The sequence below is a fragment of the Dipodomys spectabilis genome, unplaced genomic scaffold (assembly GCF_019054845.1).
Source record: "Dipodomys spectabilis isolate Male_0828 unplaced genomic scaffold, ASM1905484v1 ptg000009l, whole genome shotgun sequence".
Taxonomy (NCBI): domain Eukaryota; kingdom Metazoa; phylum Chordata; class Mammalia; order Rodentia; family Heteromyidae; genus Dipodomys; species Dipodomys spectabilis.
The window spans coordinates 2,186,911-2,204,473 of NW_024870686.1; the positions used below are offsets into that span (position 1 = coordinate 2,186,911).

At 38.3% G+C, this 17,563-nt stretch overlaps 1 protein-coding gene across 6 annotated transcripts in view; it reads right to left on the bottom strand.

Annotated features, from left to right (window-relative positions):
* Unc5d (unc-5 netrin receptor D) overlaps window positions 1-17,563 on the bottom strand; it is a 571,205-nt gene that overhangs the window by 212,074 nt on the left and 341,568 nt on the right. For all 6 annotated transcript variants that reach the window (XM_042701474.1, XM_042701473.1, XM_042701476.1 and 3 more), the window contains exon 3: window positions 16,961-17,104. In XM_042701474.1, coding sequence (XP_042557408.1) covers window positions 16,961-17,104 — 144 coding nt within the window. The remainder of the gene's footprint in view (window positions 1-16,960; window positions 17,105-17,563) is intronic.

Sequence of the window (17,563 nt, forward strand, 5' to 3'; positions counted from 1 at the left end):
TATGCTTCCATCAGAAAGGACATTGCCCGATGTGTTAGGAAATGGAAAGACTTGGAAAAACTTACATTAAGTAAGTCAGGCACAAAGAAACATAAGTCCCATGGTTTCCTTATTTGCAATAACTAGTATGTACTGAGTCATGCAGAAAAAGGTGAGATAAGATGATGTTAAGCGAAATGAACCCCAAGTATTTTATATAAGGAATACTCCAGTGTGTATTAGGTGTCACAAATGAGTTAGAGATAGATAACATATAGAATACAGGAGGATAGTTTATAAGCCAATATCATATAATCTCAGATGATCTTGCCACATATATGTACCTTGAGTATCCATAGATTTTCATCCATGAAACCCTCCCCTCCGGACACAAAAGATATCAGAAAGATGTGCCTCAGCTAGCTCATGGATCACTTGTCTCCACAACACTGCTAACATTGGCCTATATGCAAATAAGATTTTGAGATAATACATAGTTGACAATGACCTATTATACAAACTGTTCCTTGTTGTAGTTTGTCTAATATGGATTCTCATTGTTAAATATAGACTATTTTTAGCACTTTTGTTTAAAATACAGACTATTTTAAAGAAAAAATAACACTGACCTGATTAAATCTCTGAGTTTATCACCTGAGGACACATACTGTTGATCTGCCCATTGCTAGGGAAGTTAACTCTAACTAATTGATCAAGGTGCTATGTGATCACCTTCTAAGTTATTGGTTCCTTCTTTATAATTAATATGTATCTTGAAAATACCTAAACTGAGGTGTAAACATCCTGTTACTCCTGCAACTTTTACCCCCTGTTGGAGCCTCCATATGGTATTTCTCTGAATTGATATTATAATAAACATCTTTGTTTGTTTATATTTATAGTCACCCATACCTTTTAAAAGTATCTGGCAAAAACCTCAGTGTAGATTCTTATTTGATGAGTTAGAATCCTTTAAAACCATTTAATGTGATATCAAATTATCCCACATCCAGCTGAAGGAGCTTCTACTTCTTCTAGGGTAGCTGTCATTGCTTTATTACATATTTACATTGAGTGACATTACACAAAATAACTGACCTTTACTCTTCAAAAGTCAAAGTCACAAAGATCAGAGATAGACCAAGGAATTGTCCAGACAAAAGGAAGCACAAGAGACTTCCCTTATTGGTAGGACAGAAGGGCTGACATAAAGGGAGGAATTATCGTCACACTTTTAGAGGGTTTGGTTTATGGCTGTTGGGCCACATGTACTTGTGTTGGCAGCAGGAGCTGTAGTGGAGGAGAGCTGCTCATTTCATGGCAGAAGACAAAGAAGACAGAGGAAATGAAAGAAGGGGTCAAGGCAAGATACAGCCTCTTTGACCTATTTCTTCTAATTAGGTTGCACCTCCTCTTTCACCACCTTCCAATATACCCTCAGATTATTAATCTATCAAAAGATTCGTCTATTAAGTCATGGCCCTCATGATCTGTCTCCAAAAACACCATCAAGGGCACACTCAAGAGGCATGTTTGACTAATCACATAGATTAAACTGTTAAGCTGACAATGAAAATTAGCCACTATACATATGAATGAGAATTTTTGTTTACTACTTGAAGATATTTCTGTATGATTCAAACAGACTTTTCCATTGGAGAATAGTATATGTCAATGCTAATTGTTGTTAATTATGCTAGATCTCTGTCAGAAAATAGACTTAGCTTTAAAAATATAACCAATGTGTTTTTTTTAATTGTGAAAATACCATACAGAGGGGTTACAATTACATGAGCAAGGTAATGAGTACATTTCTTATCAAGCATTGTTGCCTCCTCCTTTGTTTCCCCTTCCCATCCCTTCCCATCTTCCCCCCACTTCCCCCTCCGCATCCCTTCCCCACCCCCACCAAAGTTGTAAAGTTCATTTTTCAACATAACGTCTTGTACATCTCATTGTTGCAATGTGTCCACCTGTATCCCACCAATGTGGTTTTTAGAGGAAAAGGCTGCTGTCATGTCTTACTACCTTATTCAGACACAAACTGTATACATACAAATACTCATAAAGTCATATGCTCTGTACAATTAGATCAATGAGTGTGTACACATTCTACATTGTAATCTCAATATATGGAAAAGTTCCCGTTGCTTAGTGATGCTATACCTGCTATAACACTACAGCCCCAAGCAATACTCACATATTTGTGAGGAAGTTTATGTCAACAAAATGACTGTTCTGCTAGTCATATAATCCCATAGCATATACAATTATGTAAGATACATACTACTTAATAATATTCATAAATGATTGGTACTGGTTTATTTAGATCCTCTCACGTATTTTTATTATAATTTTAAGTTGCACTCCTACTTATTAAAATAAAATTTTGCAGAATAACAGTATGCCCAATTAGGCTAGCAGGATCTTACATTTCGTGTCTACCATGTCTCCTGACTGCATCAAGAAGCTACACGAAATGCCAGCTCTATACCATCTAGGTCTGTGTAAGTCTAAAATTGCGTCTTGATGCAGTTGTCAGAATGTATCCCATCATTAAATGGGAATGACTGCACAAATAAACACAGAGCCTTAATACTAAAGCAAATGTGGTAAAATGTTAACACGTGAAGATTCTCAGCAAAGGGCTCAAAGGAATTCTTCTGCTATATCATAACTTTTCTGAAAGTCTGAATTAAAATCAAATGATTTGTGCATACCTCACTTACACGTCTAATGCAGTAATTCCATCTCTAATCACTGCCAGACTGCATCCCTGTGAGCACTACTCCAAATAAGCCACCTTAAGTGTAGCTCCTGTGAGGATGCTTCTGGCGTTGGAACAAACAGAAAGAATTCTCTCCTCCGTTTTGCATGAGACAATTTCAGTATGTCTCTAGGCATCCTAGCCAATGATTTCTTTATTATATAACTATTGCATATGAGAATGGATTTCTCTGAGATATAATGTGTGTGTCCCATAAAGTTACATAGAGTCTCATGCCTTATTTAATATTCTGCTGTTAATGGATTAAGTCTCTTAAGCTTTGGACTAGAGGCATCATGCTTTTCCTTTGTAGTGGGTCTAAGTATGTTCTCAGACCTGCTGTAAAACTACAGCTTGGTTAGGAACAGCTTCTATGTGCCTTTAGTTGGATGCAGCCACATACCAGGTGTGTATCTTGACTAGCAGACTGCGCCTACTTTTAGAGATACAACTGTATCCAGAGGGCAGGACTCTCAAACACTTTGATAATATTCTTAGACATTAATTTCAAACTACAAGAATGACTAATCCTTGGCCAAAGAAAATATTTTCTTTTGACTTTTGCCATATTTTTCTGCAGAGAAAGGGTTTCATTCTTTTGTGAAATTTACATCATTTATGAATTAAGTGTATATACAGGTTTCTATACTTGAGAATATGTTCTAGGTTCTCAACAAAGAGAATTGGAGCTGAGAAGGCAGAGGTGGCAGGCCAGGGCTCATTCTGAGCTGCACTCTGTACCTAATATATGCCCACTTATGGAACCACAGCCTGTACACACGGAGCTGCTTCTCCATCAGTCACATATTTATAGTACAAAAATAATATATCAGGTATGTAGTAGACTCCAAAGTCAAGATATAATAGGTTGCATCTTGACACTGTGTGCAATCTAACAAGAGAATTAAAACTATAAACAACTTTAAAATGATTGTGGTAATGAATAAGTTACATTCAGATTGTGGGAAAAGCATAAGAAAATGCTATGAGACCTCAAGAATGGAACTTGGAGCTGTGGAAGCTGGAGAGTTGCCTTGTCAAGGCTGGGTTGGTATATGATGTTGCTGAGGTAAACAGGGTTAGGAGACCTGGAAACTGGGTGTTTTGAAGGAGACTGTGTGCAACATGGGATTAAGACATAGCCACCTGGGCATTAGATAGGAAGAGAAAAGACTGAATTGTTCCAGGTGAAAGAAGAACAGAGGGAAAACAAGAAAAGAAAGCATGTGTCATATACCCGAACTGAGACATCTAAGCTATGTAACTGGAGTAGAACACAGCACATTTTTAAGGATGTCATGGGTAAATGTGAAATGTAAGCTAAAGCTGAATATGGACACCAGGTACCTGTATCTATGTTTATTTTAATGTCTAATTTTGTAGATAGAAAGAGGAAGACCATTGGTAGTATTTAACAGATGAAATCATCAAAAGCATGAAACCAAGATATATAATGGAGGCTTAATTGGATAGCTTTCTTTCTTGATTATAAATATATATATATTATGTAGAATATGCATATGTAATATAAAAATATAATAAATTATTTTTCTTTTTAGGGGTGGCATATGTAACATATATAAAATACAAATATGTATATATAACACATGCATGTGGTATGTATACTCAAACATATATGGTATACGCACACACATACACACCACCCCTAAAAAAGAAAACCATCATGTTTTTTACTATGGCCACGTAAAATAGAGAGTTTTACGGCTTTTAAATGAGAGTCTCTTCTAGTTTCTTCATTCATTCTTGGCTTTATGCATAGATATTTTTGAAAGCATCCCAAATAAGCCGTATGTCTTAATTTTATATGGTTCATATCAAATTTTATAGTTTTTTTATTTAAAAAAATCGACAAAACATAGTGTTTTCCTGTGATGTTTCTTCCACATCGCCAACTTGCAATAACAGGCTTGACTCTAACACATAAACATTTCTTTTATTTCCCAGTCTCAAATCCCAAATTAGAAGAAAGACTCAAGCATCAAGAAGGTTTGCAGGGCCAAGAGTTAATGACACAAGCACAATGTTTTATAAGCCAATGGAGAAGAGAAAGAAAAATGAGTAACAAAAGAAAGTGCTAATCTGCCAAATGTTCACCCATGAAAATAAACAAGTACGAATGATTGAATATTCCTGGTTTTGACAACCAGCCAGTAGCCAAAGCAGCAGATGCCACCATGTGCCATCTCCTTCCAACCCAGCTGGACCAGACGGACGCAGGAGGACCTGTGGGAGTTGTTCCCTGGAGACACAGTTCTGCCAGCTTAGTGGGGGTAAAGGTAAGTTGTCCTTATTAATTTATTTTTACCTTTATAAAACCACTTTGGAAACTAGACTCAGCTATTTCCTGCCCCAGGCAGTTGGACAGGCAGACATTTTGTGAATGATTAAGAGAAAAATAATATAACAGACACTTTCCTCCTAAAACTCTGTGTGTGTGTGTGTGTGTGTGTGTGTGTGTGTGTGTGTGTGTGTGTGTGTGTGTGTACTAGAACTTGTTCATAAGGAGGAATGCAGTATACTCATAAATGAAATGAGAATGGGAAACAATCACTGCTTTCCTCAAGGAAATACTCAAATGCCTATGGGCTTTCCTTTTATGGCTTTCAAACATCCATTTAATAGAAAAGAATCCATAGGGATAGAACATTCAGGAAGGCATGTGGTTGAAAGGATCGATCAGGTTCCAAATTTGCCATCAGCTCGGTGCCTTTTGGTCTAACCACTTGGAACATGTTAAATGAAGAAGGCTGATAAAATGGATTAAAGCAGTATTTCCCAACCAGTACTTCGTAAAAAGTATTCTAGGGACTATTTACTCAAAGTACCCAGATGAACGACCATAGAATTATAAACTTTGGAATAGACAGACTGAATGATTTTAACTGAATCCCCAGGTTTTTATTAGGATCATATTTCATCTTATTTGGACCCATTTTGAAGTCTGCAGAGTATTCTTTGTAGATAAGAATCCCTGAAGTTCCGGGAAGATGGCGGAGGAGAAGCTGGAATCTGAACAAGCTCTTGCATAGAAAACAGTTTCAGAGTTCCAGTGAACAGTCCCAAGCCAGAGAATCACACCAAGTGTGCCATCACAGGACAGAGAGTTAGTCAAGAGAGGGAAAGCCAAGCAGACACATCTGAGCAGCTGCCGCTGCGGCAGCAGGGTCGCAGCGGCGACCACCGCCGCGGAGGCATACCTGAGACGCAGTCCGGGACAAAGGAGCCAGACGCAGCGGACGAGCGGATTCTACTCAACACCAGCAAGAACTGACAAGGAGCGGACAACTTCATCCTGCACTTTGCAGACCAGAGACGACCCGGGATCCAAGACTCCCCGTGAGTAGAAGCCCCGCTTCCTCACTCCTTCTCTGGGAGCAGAGGAGGGAAGGCCACCCCTCCCCCCCCCAGCACCGGTGATCTCCATCTTGGATACCGACAAAGCTCGGAGGAGCGGCTAGCTCCAGCTCAGGCCTTGGAATAGAGCTAGTCATTTGGCAGTTCACGGGAACTTGGCGGCGAGGTGACCTCACAGACTCAGTTCCATCCAGGGAGGGGTCGCCCAGCTCAGGCACCAGCCATTGGAGTGGCTCTCCTTGCTGGGTGGCCAGAGCCTGAGGCTGCCCCTCCCTCTAGCAGCCACCACAATCAATTGAAAAACAGAAACCCTGAGAATGGCTCCAGGCTGGGTGCTGTGAGTTTTTTTTTCACAAAATAGCCCCAGGGAAAAGCTACTGTTCCTTGAAAGACCTCAACTCTACCCAGAACCTAGCCTCATCACTGCATCCCCCTCTTTTGTGATTCTCAAAGCAGATCACCCTCCCAGTAAACTAACCTGGGAGGGGGATCTCAAAATCTTGGGTAAAGCAGAGCATTTTTCTGCCTGTTCCAAAAAACTGACTTAAGAAACCAATCAAGCCACAGGACCTCAAGCTGACCAGAGACTCCAACCAGACTCTGGTTACAGACAAAAGGGAGATACAGGACTCTTCCCACCCCTCCCAAAAAAAAAAAAAAAAATCAAAGAACTTTTTTTTTTTTTCTTTCTTCTTCTTCTTTTCTTTTTTTCTTTTTCTTGTTTTGTTTTTTTTTTCGTTTTTTGTTACCTTATATATATATAAAAAAAATTTTTTTTTGCTTTTCTAAAACTTTTATTAATCTTTAATTTTTGCCTCTTCTGAAAAAATAATTGTTTTCCATTAATTTTTTTTTCTCCTCTTATAATTTTTATTTTAGGAATACGTGAATGTGTGTTTTCTTTTCTTTTCTTGTCTTCTTTCTCTTTTTCATTCATTCTTAATTATCTTTTTGTTTTTGTTTTTTTTCTAGCTCTACTGAACTTCTGATCTTTTCTTCTCACTTTCCTATCCTTTCCAACTTTTCCTCTTTGTTCACCTTTATGTGACTTAACTCTTGTCCTGCACATCCTCAGATAAACCCGTAGTTAACCAGTAGACCCTATCCCCCATTGTGTACACACTTAATCCACAAACTTATTACTCAATTCAAAACCTCTGAGACTTAAATTCATTAATAACAGTACTACCTCTTTATACCTATATAATATTTTAAGCATTTTTTAAAAGTTTTTCTCATCTCCTCTATGTCCCTCCCTTTCTCTCAACATATTCATATCCCTCTATAAATAGATGGTCTTTTAATCTCTAAAATAACATTAATTTTTACGTCTCTATTTTTTTTCTGGTCTCTTTTCATTCCCCTTTCCCTTTCTTCCCTTTTCTCTCTCTCTCTACTTGCATCCTACCCAACCTATTTCCTGCAATGTGATTAGGACATAGTTAACTCTCCCTGTGCCTCCCCACACCAATCTATTCCTATTTTTTACCCACATATCTCCCTAACCCTAATAATTTCTGGTTTTCCAAATTCTTCTCTGTGGTTCGAAGCCCTTTAACATATAGTTGTTTGATGTCGAATAGATGTATCTGTTGAACTAGATTGTATCTGTAGACTATTGACTGTACAAATGCAAACTTTGGTTGATGGTTGCCTTAAGATAGTGTTCTAGCACAAAACTGGTGCTATCTTCATCTCAAATGGGCAGAGTAAGCCGGAAAAACACAAGAAAAATGGCAAATTCGGGTATCTCAATTCCCAATCCTGATAATCAGGGGTTAGAACAGATAATGAATAATCCAGAGGAGAGTTCCCAAACAGCTCTACAAACACTGGTGGCAAACATGATAAATGAAAAGTTTGACAACGTACAAAGGACTCTGTATGAGCGTGATAGGGAGAGAGAGGAGGCATCCCAGAAGTTTATACAGGAATATCATAAGCGTGAGGAAGCTACTCAAAAACTGATACAGGATTTGCGTGAACAACTTGAGAATACTCAAAGAGAAAGGGAGGAATGGCGTGAGCAGGCTGAGAACACTCAAAGAGATCTGCAGGAATCCCGCGAACGGGAGGAAGCAAATCAAAGAGTAATACAGGAATTGAGAGACCAGGTAGAGAACACACAAAGATCACTAAAGGCATTCATGGAATCCATTAACAAAGAGATGAAGGAAGTCAGGGAGACCACAAAGGGAATGCTGAATGGAACCCAACAGAAGGAATGGGAGCCCAAAGAAACCATAACCAATCAACTAAGTGATTTGAGGACAAACACTGAACACCAAATTAAGGAAGTAAAGAAATTCATACAAGACCTAAAACAGAGCTTCAACAAAGAACTTGAAGCCATCAAAGCTGACCAACTAGAAGGAAAAGAGATAAAAAACAAAGTAGAGAGTCTTGACAGCAGGTTAGAACATGCAGAAGATCGAATCTCAGGGATTGAAGACAGCCTAGATATTATAGAGAAAGAACATACAACCATCCAAGACAAGTCCAAGAAATATGATAGATCTATCCAACACCTGGAAGACACCATCAGAAGGCCTAATCTAAGGATAATGGGTGTAGAGGAGCACCTAGAAACAGAAGTTAATGGTCTAGGAAATCTGTTTAACAGGATCCTAGCAGAGAACTTCCCAAACATGCAAAAAGATAGGCCTGTCCAGATACAAGAAGCCTTTAGAACCCCAAATAGACCAGACCAGAATAGGACATCCCACCGTCACATAATAATCCACACAGGATCAACTCAGAACAAGGAAAAGATCCTTAAAGCTGTCAGAGAGAAAAGGGTAATCACTTATAAAGGGAAACCAATTAGAATCACCTCAGATTTCTCAGCAGAGACAATCAAAGCAAGAAGAGCCTGGAATGATGTATGCCATGCCCTAAAAACAAACAACTATCAACCAAGAATACTGTACCCAGCTAAACTCTCCTTCATAACTGAAGGCCAAATAAAAACCTTCCATAGCAAAGAAAAATTGAAACAATACATCTCCACCAAACCAGCACTACAAAAGATTCTTAAAGATGTCCTACACATAGGAAACCAACAAGACCGCAATAAAGGCCAAGAAACTGCACCCAAACTGAGAATCCAAGAACCATAGGAAGAACCCAGTTTTCGGAGCCCCCAAGAAGGTAGATAACATGGCAGGAACTCCCAAATACCTCTCAGTCCTATCTCTTAATGTTAACGGACTGAACTCTCCAATTAAGCGACATAGACTGTCTAGTTGGATTAAAAAACAAGACCCTTCTATCTGCTGCCTGCAGGAGTCACATCTTGCCCGTTAAAACAAACACATTTTCAATGTTAAAGGCTGGAACAAAATCTACCAAGCAAACGGACCGCATAAACAGGCGGGAGTTGCAATCCTAATATCAGATAAAATAGACTTCAAATTAAAATTCGTGAAAAGAGATAAAGAAGGTCGCTACATACTAATTAAAGGATCTCTCCTTCAGGAGGATATTACAATTCTAAATATCTATTCGCCAAACAATGGAGCACCCAAATTTATCAAAGAAACACTACTTTCCCTCAAATCCCATATAGATCCAAAGACATTAATCGTTGGGGATTTTAACACACCACTCTCCCCACTAGATAGATCAACTCGGCAAAAACTCAACAGAGAAACCGCAGATCTAAACAGCTGCATAGATCAACTAGACTTAACAGACATTTACCGAACATTTCACCCAGCAGCATCAGAATACACGTTTTTCTCAGCAGCACATGGAACGTTTCCTAAAATAGACCACATTTTAGGCCACAAAGCAAACTTGTCTAAATTCAGAAACATTGAAGTTATACCTTGCATTCTCTCTGACCACAAGGGAATAAAGTTAGAACTCAACACCAAAAGCCACCAAAGAAAGTCCGGTATCACATGGAGGCTGAACAACACACTGCTGAATCATGAGTGGGTCATGGAAGAGATTAGAAAGGAAATTCAAATGTTCATGCTATTCAACAAAAATGAACACACAAAATACCAGCTCCTCTGGGACACAGCAAAGGCAGTACTCAGAGGCAAGTTTATAGCTCTGAGCTCCTACATCAACAAATTGGAAAGATCTGAAACTAACAATTTAATGACACATCTAAACCTCCTTGAAAAAGAGCAGCAAGATAAACCCCAATCCAGTAGACGGAAAGAAATAATCAAAATTAAATCAGAATTAAATGAATTAGAATCCAAAAAAACTATAGAAAGAATCAACAAAACAAAGAGTTGGTTCTTCGAAAAACTCAACAAAATTGACAGACCCTTAGCAAATCTTATCAGAAAAAGAAGAGAACACACCCAAATTAATAAACTCAGAGATGAGAATGGAAACATCACCACGGAAACAAGCAAGATTCAGAACATTATAAGGGAATACTTCTCAAAACTTTATGCTAATAAGTTTGAGAACTTGACAGAAATGGACCTCTTCCTAGCAAATATTGACATGCCAAAACTAAACCAAGATGAGGTAAACTATCTTAACAGGCCCATATCAAGCATTGAAATAGAAACAGCAATAAGAGACCTCCCAGCTAAGAAAAGTCCAGGACCAGATGGTTTTACAGCGGAATTTTACAAGGCCTTCAAAGCAGAGCTCACACCAATTCTCCTCCATCTCTTCAATGAAATTGAAAGAGAAAGCTCACTACCCAACACATTCTATGAAGCCATCATAACCCTCATCCCAAAACCAGGCAGGGACTCATCAAAGAAAGAGAACTATAGACCCATTTCTTTGATGAACATTGATGCAAAACTTCTCAACAAAATTTTGGCCAACCGACTTCAACAATTCATCCAAAAAATCATACACCACGATCAAACAGGATTCATTTCAGGGATGCAAAGCTGGTTCAATATACGCAAATCAATTAATATTATTCATCACATCAACAGGAGCAAGAATAAGAACCACATGGTTATCTCAATAGACGCAGAAAAAGCATTCGACAAGATCCAACACCCCTTTATGATGAAGGTTTTGAAAAAATTAGGAATCCATGGAACATTCCTCAATACAATAAAGGCTGTATATGACAAACCTACAGCCAGCATTATACTCAATGGTGAAAAACTAAAGCCATTTCCTCTTAACTCAGGAACAAGACAAGGATTCCCACTCTCTCCACTTCTCTTCAATCTAGTATTAGAATGCCTAGCTACAGCAATAAGACAAGATGCAGACATAAAGGGGATCCAAATAGGGAAAGAAGAAATAAAACTCTCCCTCTTTGCAGATGACATGATCTTGTATTTAAAGAATCCCATAGACTTCACTCCCAAATTACTCAAGCTGATTCAAAACTTTGGCAAAGTAGCAGGTTATAAAATTAACCCCCCAAAATCAATGGCTTTTCTGTATGCCAACAATGAGAAAAGTGTGGCTGAAATTAGGAAAGCAACTCCATTTGTAATAGCCCCACAAAAAATAAAATACCTAGGAATTAACTTAACTAAAGAAGTGAAGGACCTCTATGATGAAAACTTTAAAATCTTGAAAAAGGAAATCAACACAGAACTTAAAAAATGGCAAAACCTCCCATGCTCCTGGATTGGAAAGATTAACATCGTGAAAATGGCAATACTCCCCAAGGCTATCTACAAATTCAACGCAATACCTATCAAAATTCCACCCTCATTCTTCAAGGAAATAGAAGAGGCAATCCAAAAATTCATATGGAACAATAAAAGACCCCGAATAGCAAAAACGCTCCTCAACGGAAAGAACACTGCTGGAGGAATATCAGTACCAAATTTCAAACTCTACTATAAAGCCATAGTAATCAAAACAGCTTGGTATTGGCATAAGAACAGACCTCAGGACCAATGGAATAGAATTGAAAACCCAGAAATGAACCTACAGACCTATAGCCATCTAATCTTCGATAAGGGAGCTAAAACAATAGAATGGAAGACAGACAGCCTCTTCAGTAAATGGTGCTGGCAAAACTGGTTAACTACATGTAGAAAACTAAAGCTAGATCCTTATATATCACCCTGCACCAGAATCAACTCCAAATGGATCAAAGACCTTGAACTCAAAGCAGACACTCTGAAAACATTACAGGATGGAATAGGAGAAACCCTGGGTCTCCTTGGCACAGGCCGAAATTTTCTGAATAAAGACCCGGAAACACAACAAATCAAAGAAAGGCTGGACAAATGGGATTGTATAAGGTTGCAGAGCTTCTGCAGGGCAAATGACATAGCTAGCAAGATCAATAGAAAGCCCACGGACTGGGAGAAGATCTTTACTAGCCATACAACGGACAAGGGTCTCATATCTAAAATATACTTGGAACTCAAAAAATTAAACCACCCAACAACAAATCCTCAAAGAAACAACTGCCCAATAAGTAAGTGGGCGAAAGACTTAAAGAGAAGCTTCTCTGAAGAAGAAAGAAGGATGGCCAATAGACACATGAAGAAATGTTCAACATCCCTAGCCATAAAAGAAATGCAAATCAAAACAACATTGAGATATCACCTCACTCCAGTTAGAACAGCACAAATCAAGAACTCTAACAACAACAGATGCTGGAGGGGATGTGGACAGAAAGGAACCTTACTTCATTGTTGGTGGGAATGTAAACTTGTTCAACCACTTTGGAAAGCAGTATGGAGGTTCCTCAAAATACTCCACATAGAGCTCCCCAATGACCCAGCAATCCCACTTTTGGGCATTTACCCAAATGATCACAAACAAGGCCACACTAAAGCTACCAGCACAACTATGTTTATTGCAGCATTATTTACCATAGCTAAGACATGGAACCAACCCAGATGCCCCTCAGTAGATGAATGGATCAAGAAGATGTGGTATATATACACAATGGAATTCTATGCCTCCATCAGAAAGAATGACATTTCCCCATTTGTTAGGAAATGGAAAGGCTTGGAAAAAATTATATTAAGTGAAGTAAGCCAGGCCCAAAGAAACATAGGTCCCATGGTTTCCCTTATTTGCAATATCTAGTATAGGTATGAGTCAAGCGGAAAAAGTCAAATAATGTGATGTTAGGAAAACGAAACCTCAAATATGTATTTTAATGTTTTTGTTTCTTTCATGCATGTGTTTCTAACGCATTTATAATATTATCTCTTTGTTGCTTTGTATGTCCCTCCCCCACAGTGTAACCCCCGCTTTCACTATATTTGATGTCAGTATAACATGTGGAGGAGATTGGGACAAACAAGTCGTTTAAGGATTCAGGTGGACCTGTTGCAACAATGAGAAGTACAAAATGTCATGTCAAAACCAGCTTTACAATGTCGGGGGGGGGGGGGGGGTAATGATTGGGTGGGAGGGAGGGGGGAGGCTGGGAAGGGAGGTGAAGGGTAAACAAAGGAGGAGGCTGCAATGCTTGGTAAGAAATGTATGCATTATCCTGCCCATGTAATTGTAACCCCTCTGTACAGTATGTTCTCAAATAAAATAAAATTAAATTTAAAAAAAAAAAAAAAAAAAAGAATCCCTGATCATGTAATCATCTGTTTGACTTGGTGCAAACTTAGTTTCTTTCTTCCAGAGTCTGATCCAGGAAGCTTAGACCAGAAGTCAGTGCTTTGAAAACGTAACTATGTATCTCATAGGGTAAATGGCTAATGAGTATATGAATTACACAAATAGGATAATGTTGCTCATATTGTTTTCCTTTAAAATAGAATAATTGTATATTGTTTTTTTTTTTAAATTATCCTTATAGAATTGTACAAACGGGTTTTAACTCAACTTGTCAATTTATGAGGATAATGCATCTTGATCAATATTAACCCTTCCATGATTTCTAACTTAACTTTAATCAGTACTGCTCCATCAACACATCCCTCAAGGGAACTGCCCTGGAAGTTTTGCCCAATGTGATTTTTAAGTTGCTACATTCTCAATGGATCATTGGCTAGATGAGGAGAGCATAAACACTTTTGACGTTGAATTAGAACAATTTAATGAGTAATATAAAATGATATTAATTTTGCCAAGTCCCCTCAAGATTACTGTCATCAGAGTAATAAACTGCATTCATGTATTGTTTCTAGTACTTGTAAAAACCAATTTTACAAGGAAGAAACACAGTGACAATTACATCTAATTTGTCTTTTTATTTATTGGGAGTAAAGATTCTCCTTATGTGTAATGTGTTATTTTCTGAGAAGCGCTTGCAAATAATGGCCAGAACCCTCTCTCATATGCTAATAAAACATGAAACCTATTTTTTTGTAGAGTGCAATTTTTGCTCACGGAACTCAAAAAACTTCTAAGGAAGATCCTGAAGGCAGCCCTTTCCTCATGCTTTTGATGCCATTATACTAGTTAAATTTCATTTTGCATTTTAACGTACATGGTCCCCAAGTTAAATGCAATATTTAATGACAAATCATGTCTTGACTTGCATAAATAATTTTAAATAAATTAAAGAACCTCTCACTTGCTACATGGGAATGAATTAAGAAATGCTGTAAACACGAATAGAGAATACATTAAATAAATTGCTTCGTCAAGACTTTAGTGATGTTTAGATACTATTTACTTGACAATAACACATCTTTATTATATACAATGTATATGTTATATATGAGAATGATTCTTTTTTATCTCTGGAGAGTTTAGCAAGATTGTTTCTATGGAAGTATCTCATGATTTTCTAAAAAGTTAGGAAGGGACAGAATAGGAATTCTTTGATTCTATCATGCTTGGAAGAGTGGTGTTCTTACTGTTGACTTAGAACAAATTTTGATAAAAGATCAATATAAGATAATCTGCAGAAAAATAGTCCATTCAGTTCTGTTAGCTTCAACAAGGATTAACAAAAGAACAGTTAATAGATATTGTTGCTACAGAAGACAAAATACATCACAAAGCATCAGTAGGACAGTGGATAAGAGCCAATTCTGTGCCAGGAACAATATTAGAAAAGGGATAGTTGTCACTTCCTCTCACACAATAATTCTATGACATAGACACTTATTCACGGATGAAGACATTAAAGATGGCAAATCATCAACTGTCCACCAGTACCAAACTAAGAAATAGTGAGGCAGATGTGAAACCAATTGGATTGAAGAGTCTGGAATCTTCACCATGGTGCCAACACACATGTGTAACGAGATAGCAGGGGTAAATCTCATGTCAAAAAGTCAAGGGTGACACACATAGATAAACATCAAAGCATCTGCAAGGATACAGGGTAAAGTGTACAGACTGAGTGCTTGGAAATTGATAAAAGTGACTTTGTGTCAATCTTTGCAAAACTTTGTAAGCAAAAATTGGGAACTTTATAGCAGGCAAGGACAATCAGAAATTAAGAGAGGAGGGAAGGAGCACACTAGAGGCAAACGAACAGGAGTATGTAATTTACGATGATTTAAAGTAGAGTGCCTGCGCATCTCAGAGAAGTGAGGAAAAAGTACAAGGGAAGTGAGCCTGAGATGGAAGAGATTGAAGGGACCCAGGTTCAAATTCCTCATGCAGCTTTGCTTCTTTTCTTTTTGGACAGAGCCCAGCAGATACCTGTTTTAGCTTGAATTAGGGCCAAATGTTCTAGCTGGCCTGAACAAAGCCATCCAGGAATGAATTTATTATGTAAAGAATAATGCAAACATATTCCCTCTCTTGGCTGACCGCTACTTTAAAGTTATAAAATATTAGTGAACTAAAATTAATTAACTAAATAACTACAGGAGCAGTATTTTCCCCTGGGCTCTCACATCACAAGCACAAGCTTATGAAGTGATTGGTTCTCTCTGCCTTAGAAGGCCCCACACAGCATCTAGGGGAGGCCTCCCAAATCACTAGTATCGTGAAGGTGAAATGCATATTTTACAAGGAAGATTTCATTTCCCAGGAAACATAAATGTCTCTGCAAATAGCAATTCACTCCAATTCTTAATCCCTAAACTATCAACATCTGCTATGAAGAATTCCTTGAGTCCACATATAAATCCCTCTTGTCCCGTATTCTTTATGGCACTCTCAAAAGATGATATTTGAATAAAACAACAATAACCATCTTTGCCCTCCTCCTTTTCTGTTCCTTCTTCAGGGGCCTTTCTACTCCTGAGCATGCTTGGGAGGTTTATGGGGGATCTGTGGAGGTGGGAAAATTGGAAATAGTACAACGACAACATTTTACAGGAGGACAAGTCAGTGCATTTATAAATCTGGTTTGGATTATAAAAACACTGATGCTGAAATATGATAAAGAAACCTTGGACTCTCTGGAAAAGCAATTTTCCTCCTTTCTTCTTCATTATTTTTCAAGTGTGTATTTCTTTTTTTTTCTCCCCCTAACCCTCCTTGGGTCAAATAAATGCGGTTTTAAAACCCATTTCCATGTTTTAAGATTCAGAGAGAAGAACTGTAACAGTAGGCTATAGAACTTCTTTAATGCCTTATTTTTGCAGATTTGCTAGAAAGTACAGTAAACAGTCATTCATCACCTTTTCCCCTCAGTGCCCCCACTCCTGAGTCTCCCTGAACTTTGTCAATGATGGGAGCAGCAAAATCCATTTGTGTGGGTTTCTTGTTCCCAGGAACATCTTTGCCTGGCATTGTTGAGACACCTGCATTCTGACAATCTAGGCAGAATCTCTTAGCCAAACTGATTTGCTGATTGTCCTCCAGAGGAAATTATCAAACATTTAAAATACAGTTTTGAAAAAGTAAATGTGGTAGAAATAGGAGAGTTCTGATGGTTTCTTGCTGCCCTCTGCTCTACATTCTGCAGAGGCACATGGAGTTTCCAAAGTCCCTCTTCAGCATTATTTAACTCTTGTACATGCAGCTTCAAGATAAGATCACCCGGAGTGTACTTACAGGCGATGCGCACTGAGGCCTTCCTGCTTTTGGAGGTTCCCAGGTGGCTCCATGCTACACACTGGCACCAGTAGTCCTCTGGTCCATGGAAGTCTTCCACCTGCTGCCTAGTGACATTGATGAACACCTCCCGGACCTTCAAGCCTGATGAGGGAGAGAGAGAAAATAATCTGATGCCTCTGGATTTCTGAAAACATCAAGCTCAGGTTAGCCAACCCTTTTCTTTTTAATTATACAATTCTGTTTTTAATCAAGGCAGAGTTTTAATTACCTTGATAATAATATACTACTGCTAATTAAATTCCACCAGCCAAGAAGGCTTGAAAGCCACATGCCAAGTATTACCAACCAACTCAGCTCCAATGCAATATAGTAATTTTCTAGCACCTTGTCTTGGTGCTTTGTCTTTGTCTTCCTTTGTGTAAAACAGAGTATGAGTTGTATAGTGATAAGTTAATTGCTGAGATTCTAGAAGCAAAAGAGGACTCAATACATCAACCTCAGAGGCAGATTCAGGTTGGTTTAAATGCCCTGACATAGGGTTTAGAAGCACAAGAGGGCCACTCTCACTCTGTGTTTTAGAAAAAATAAGATCAGGAATGT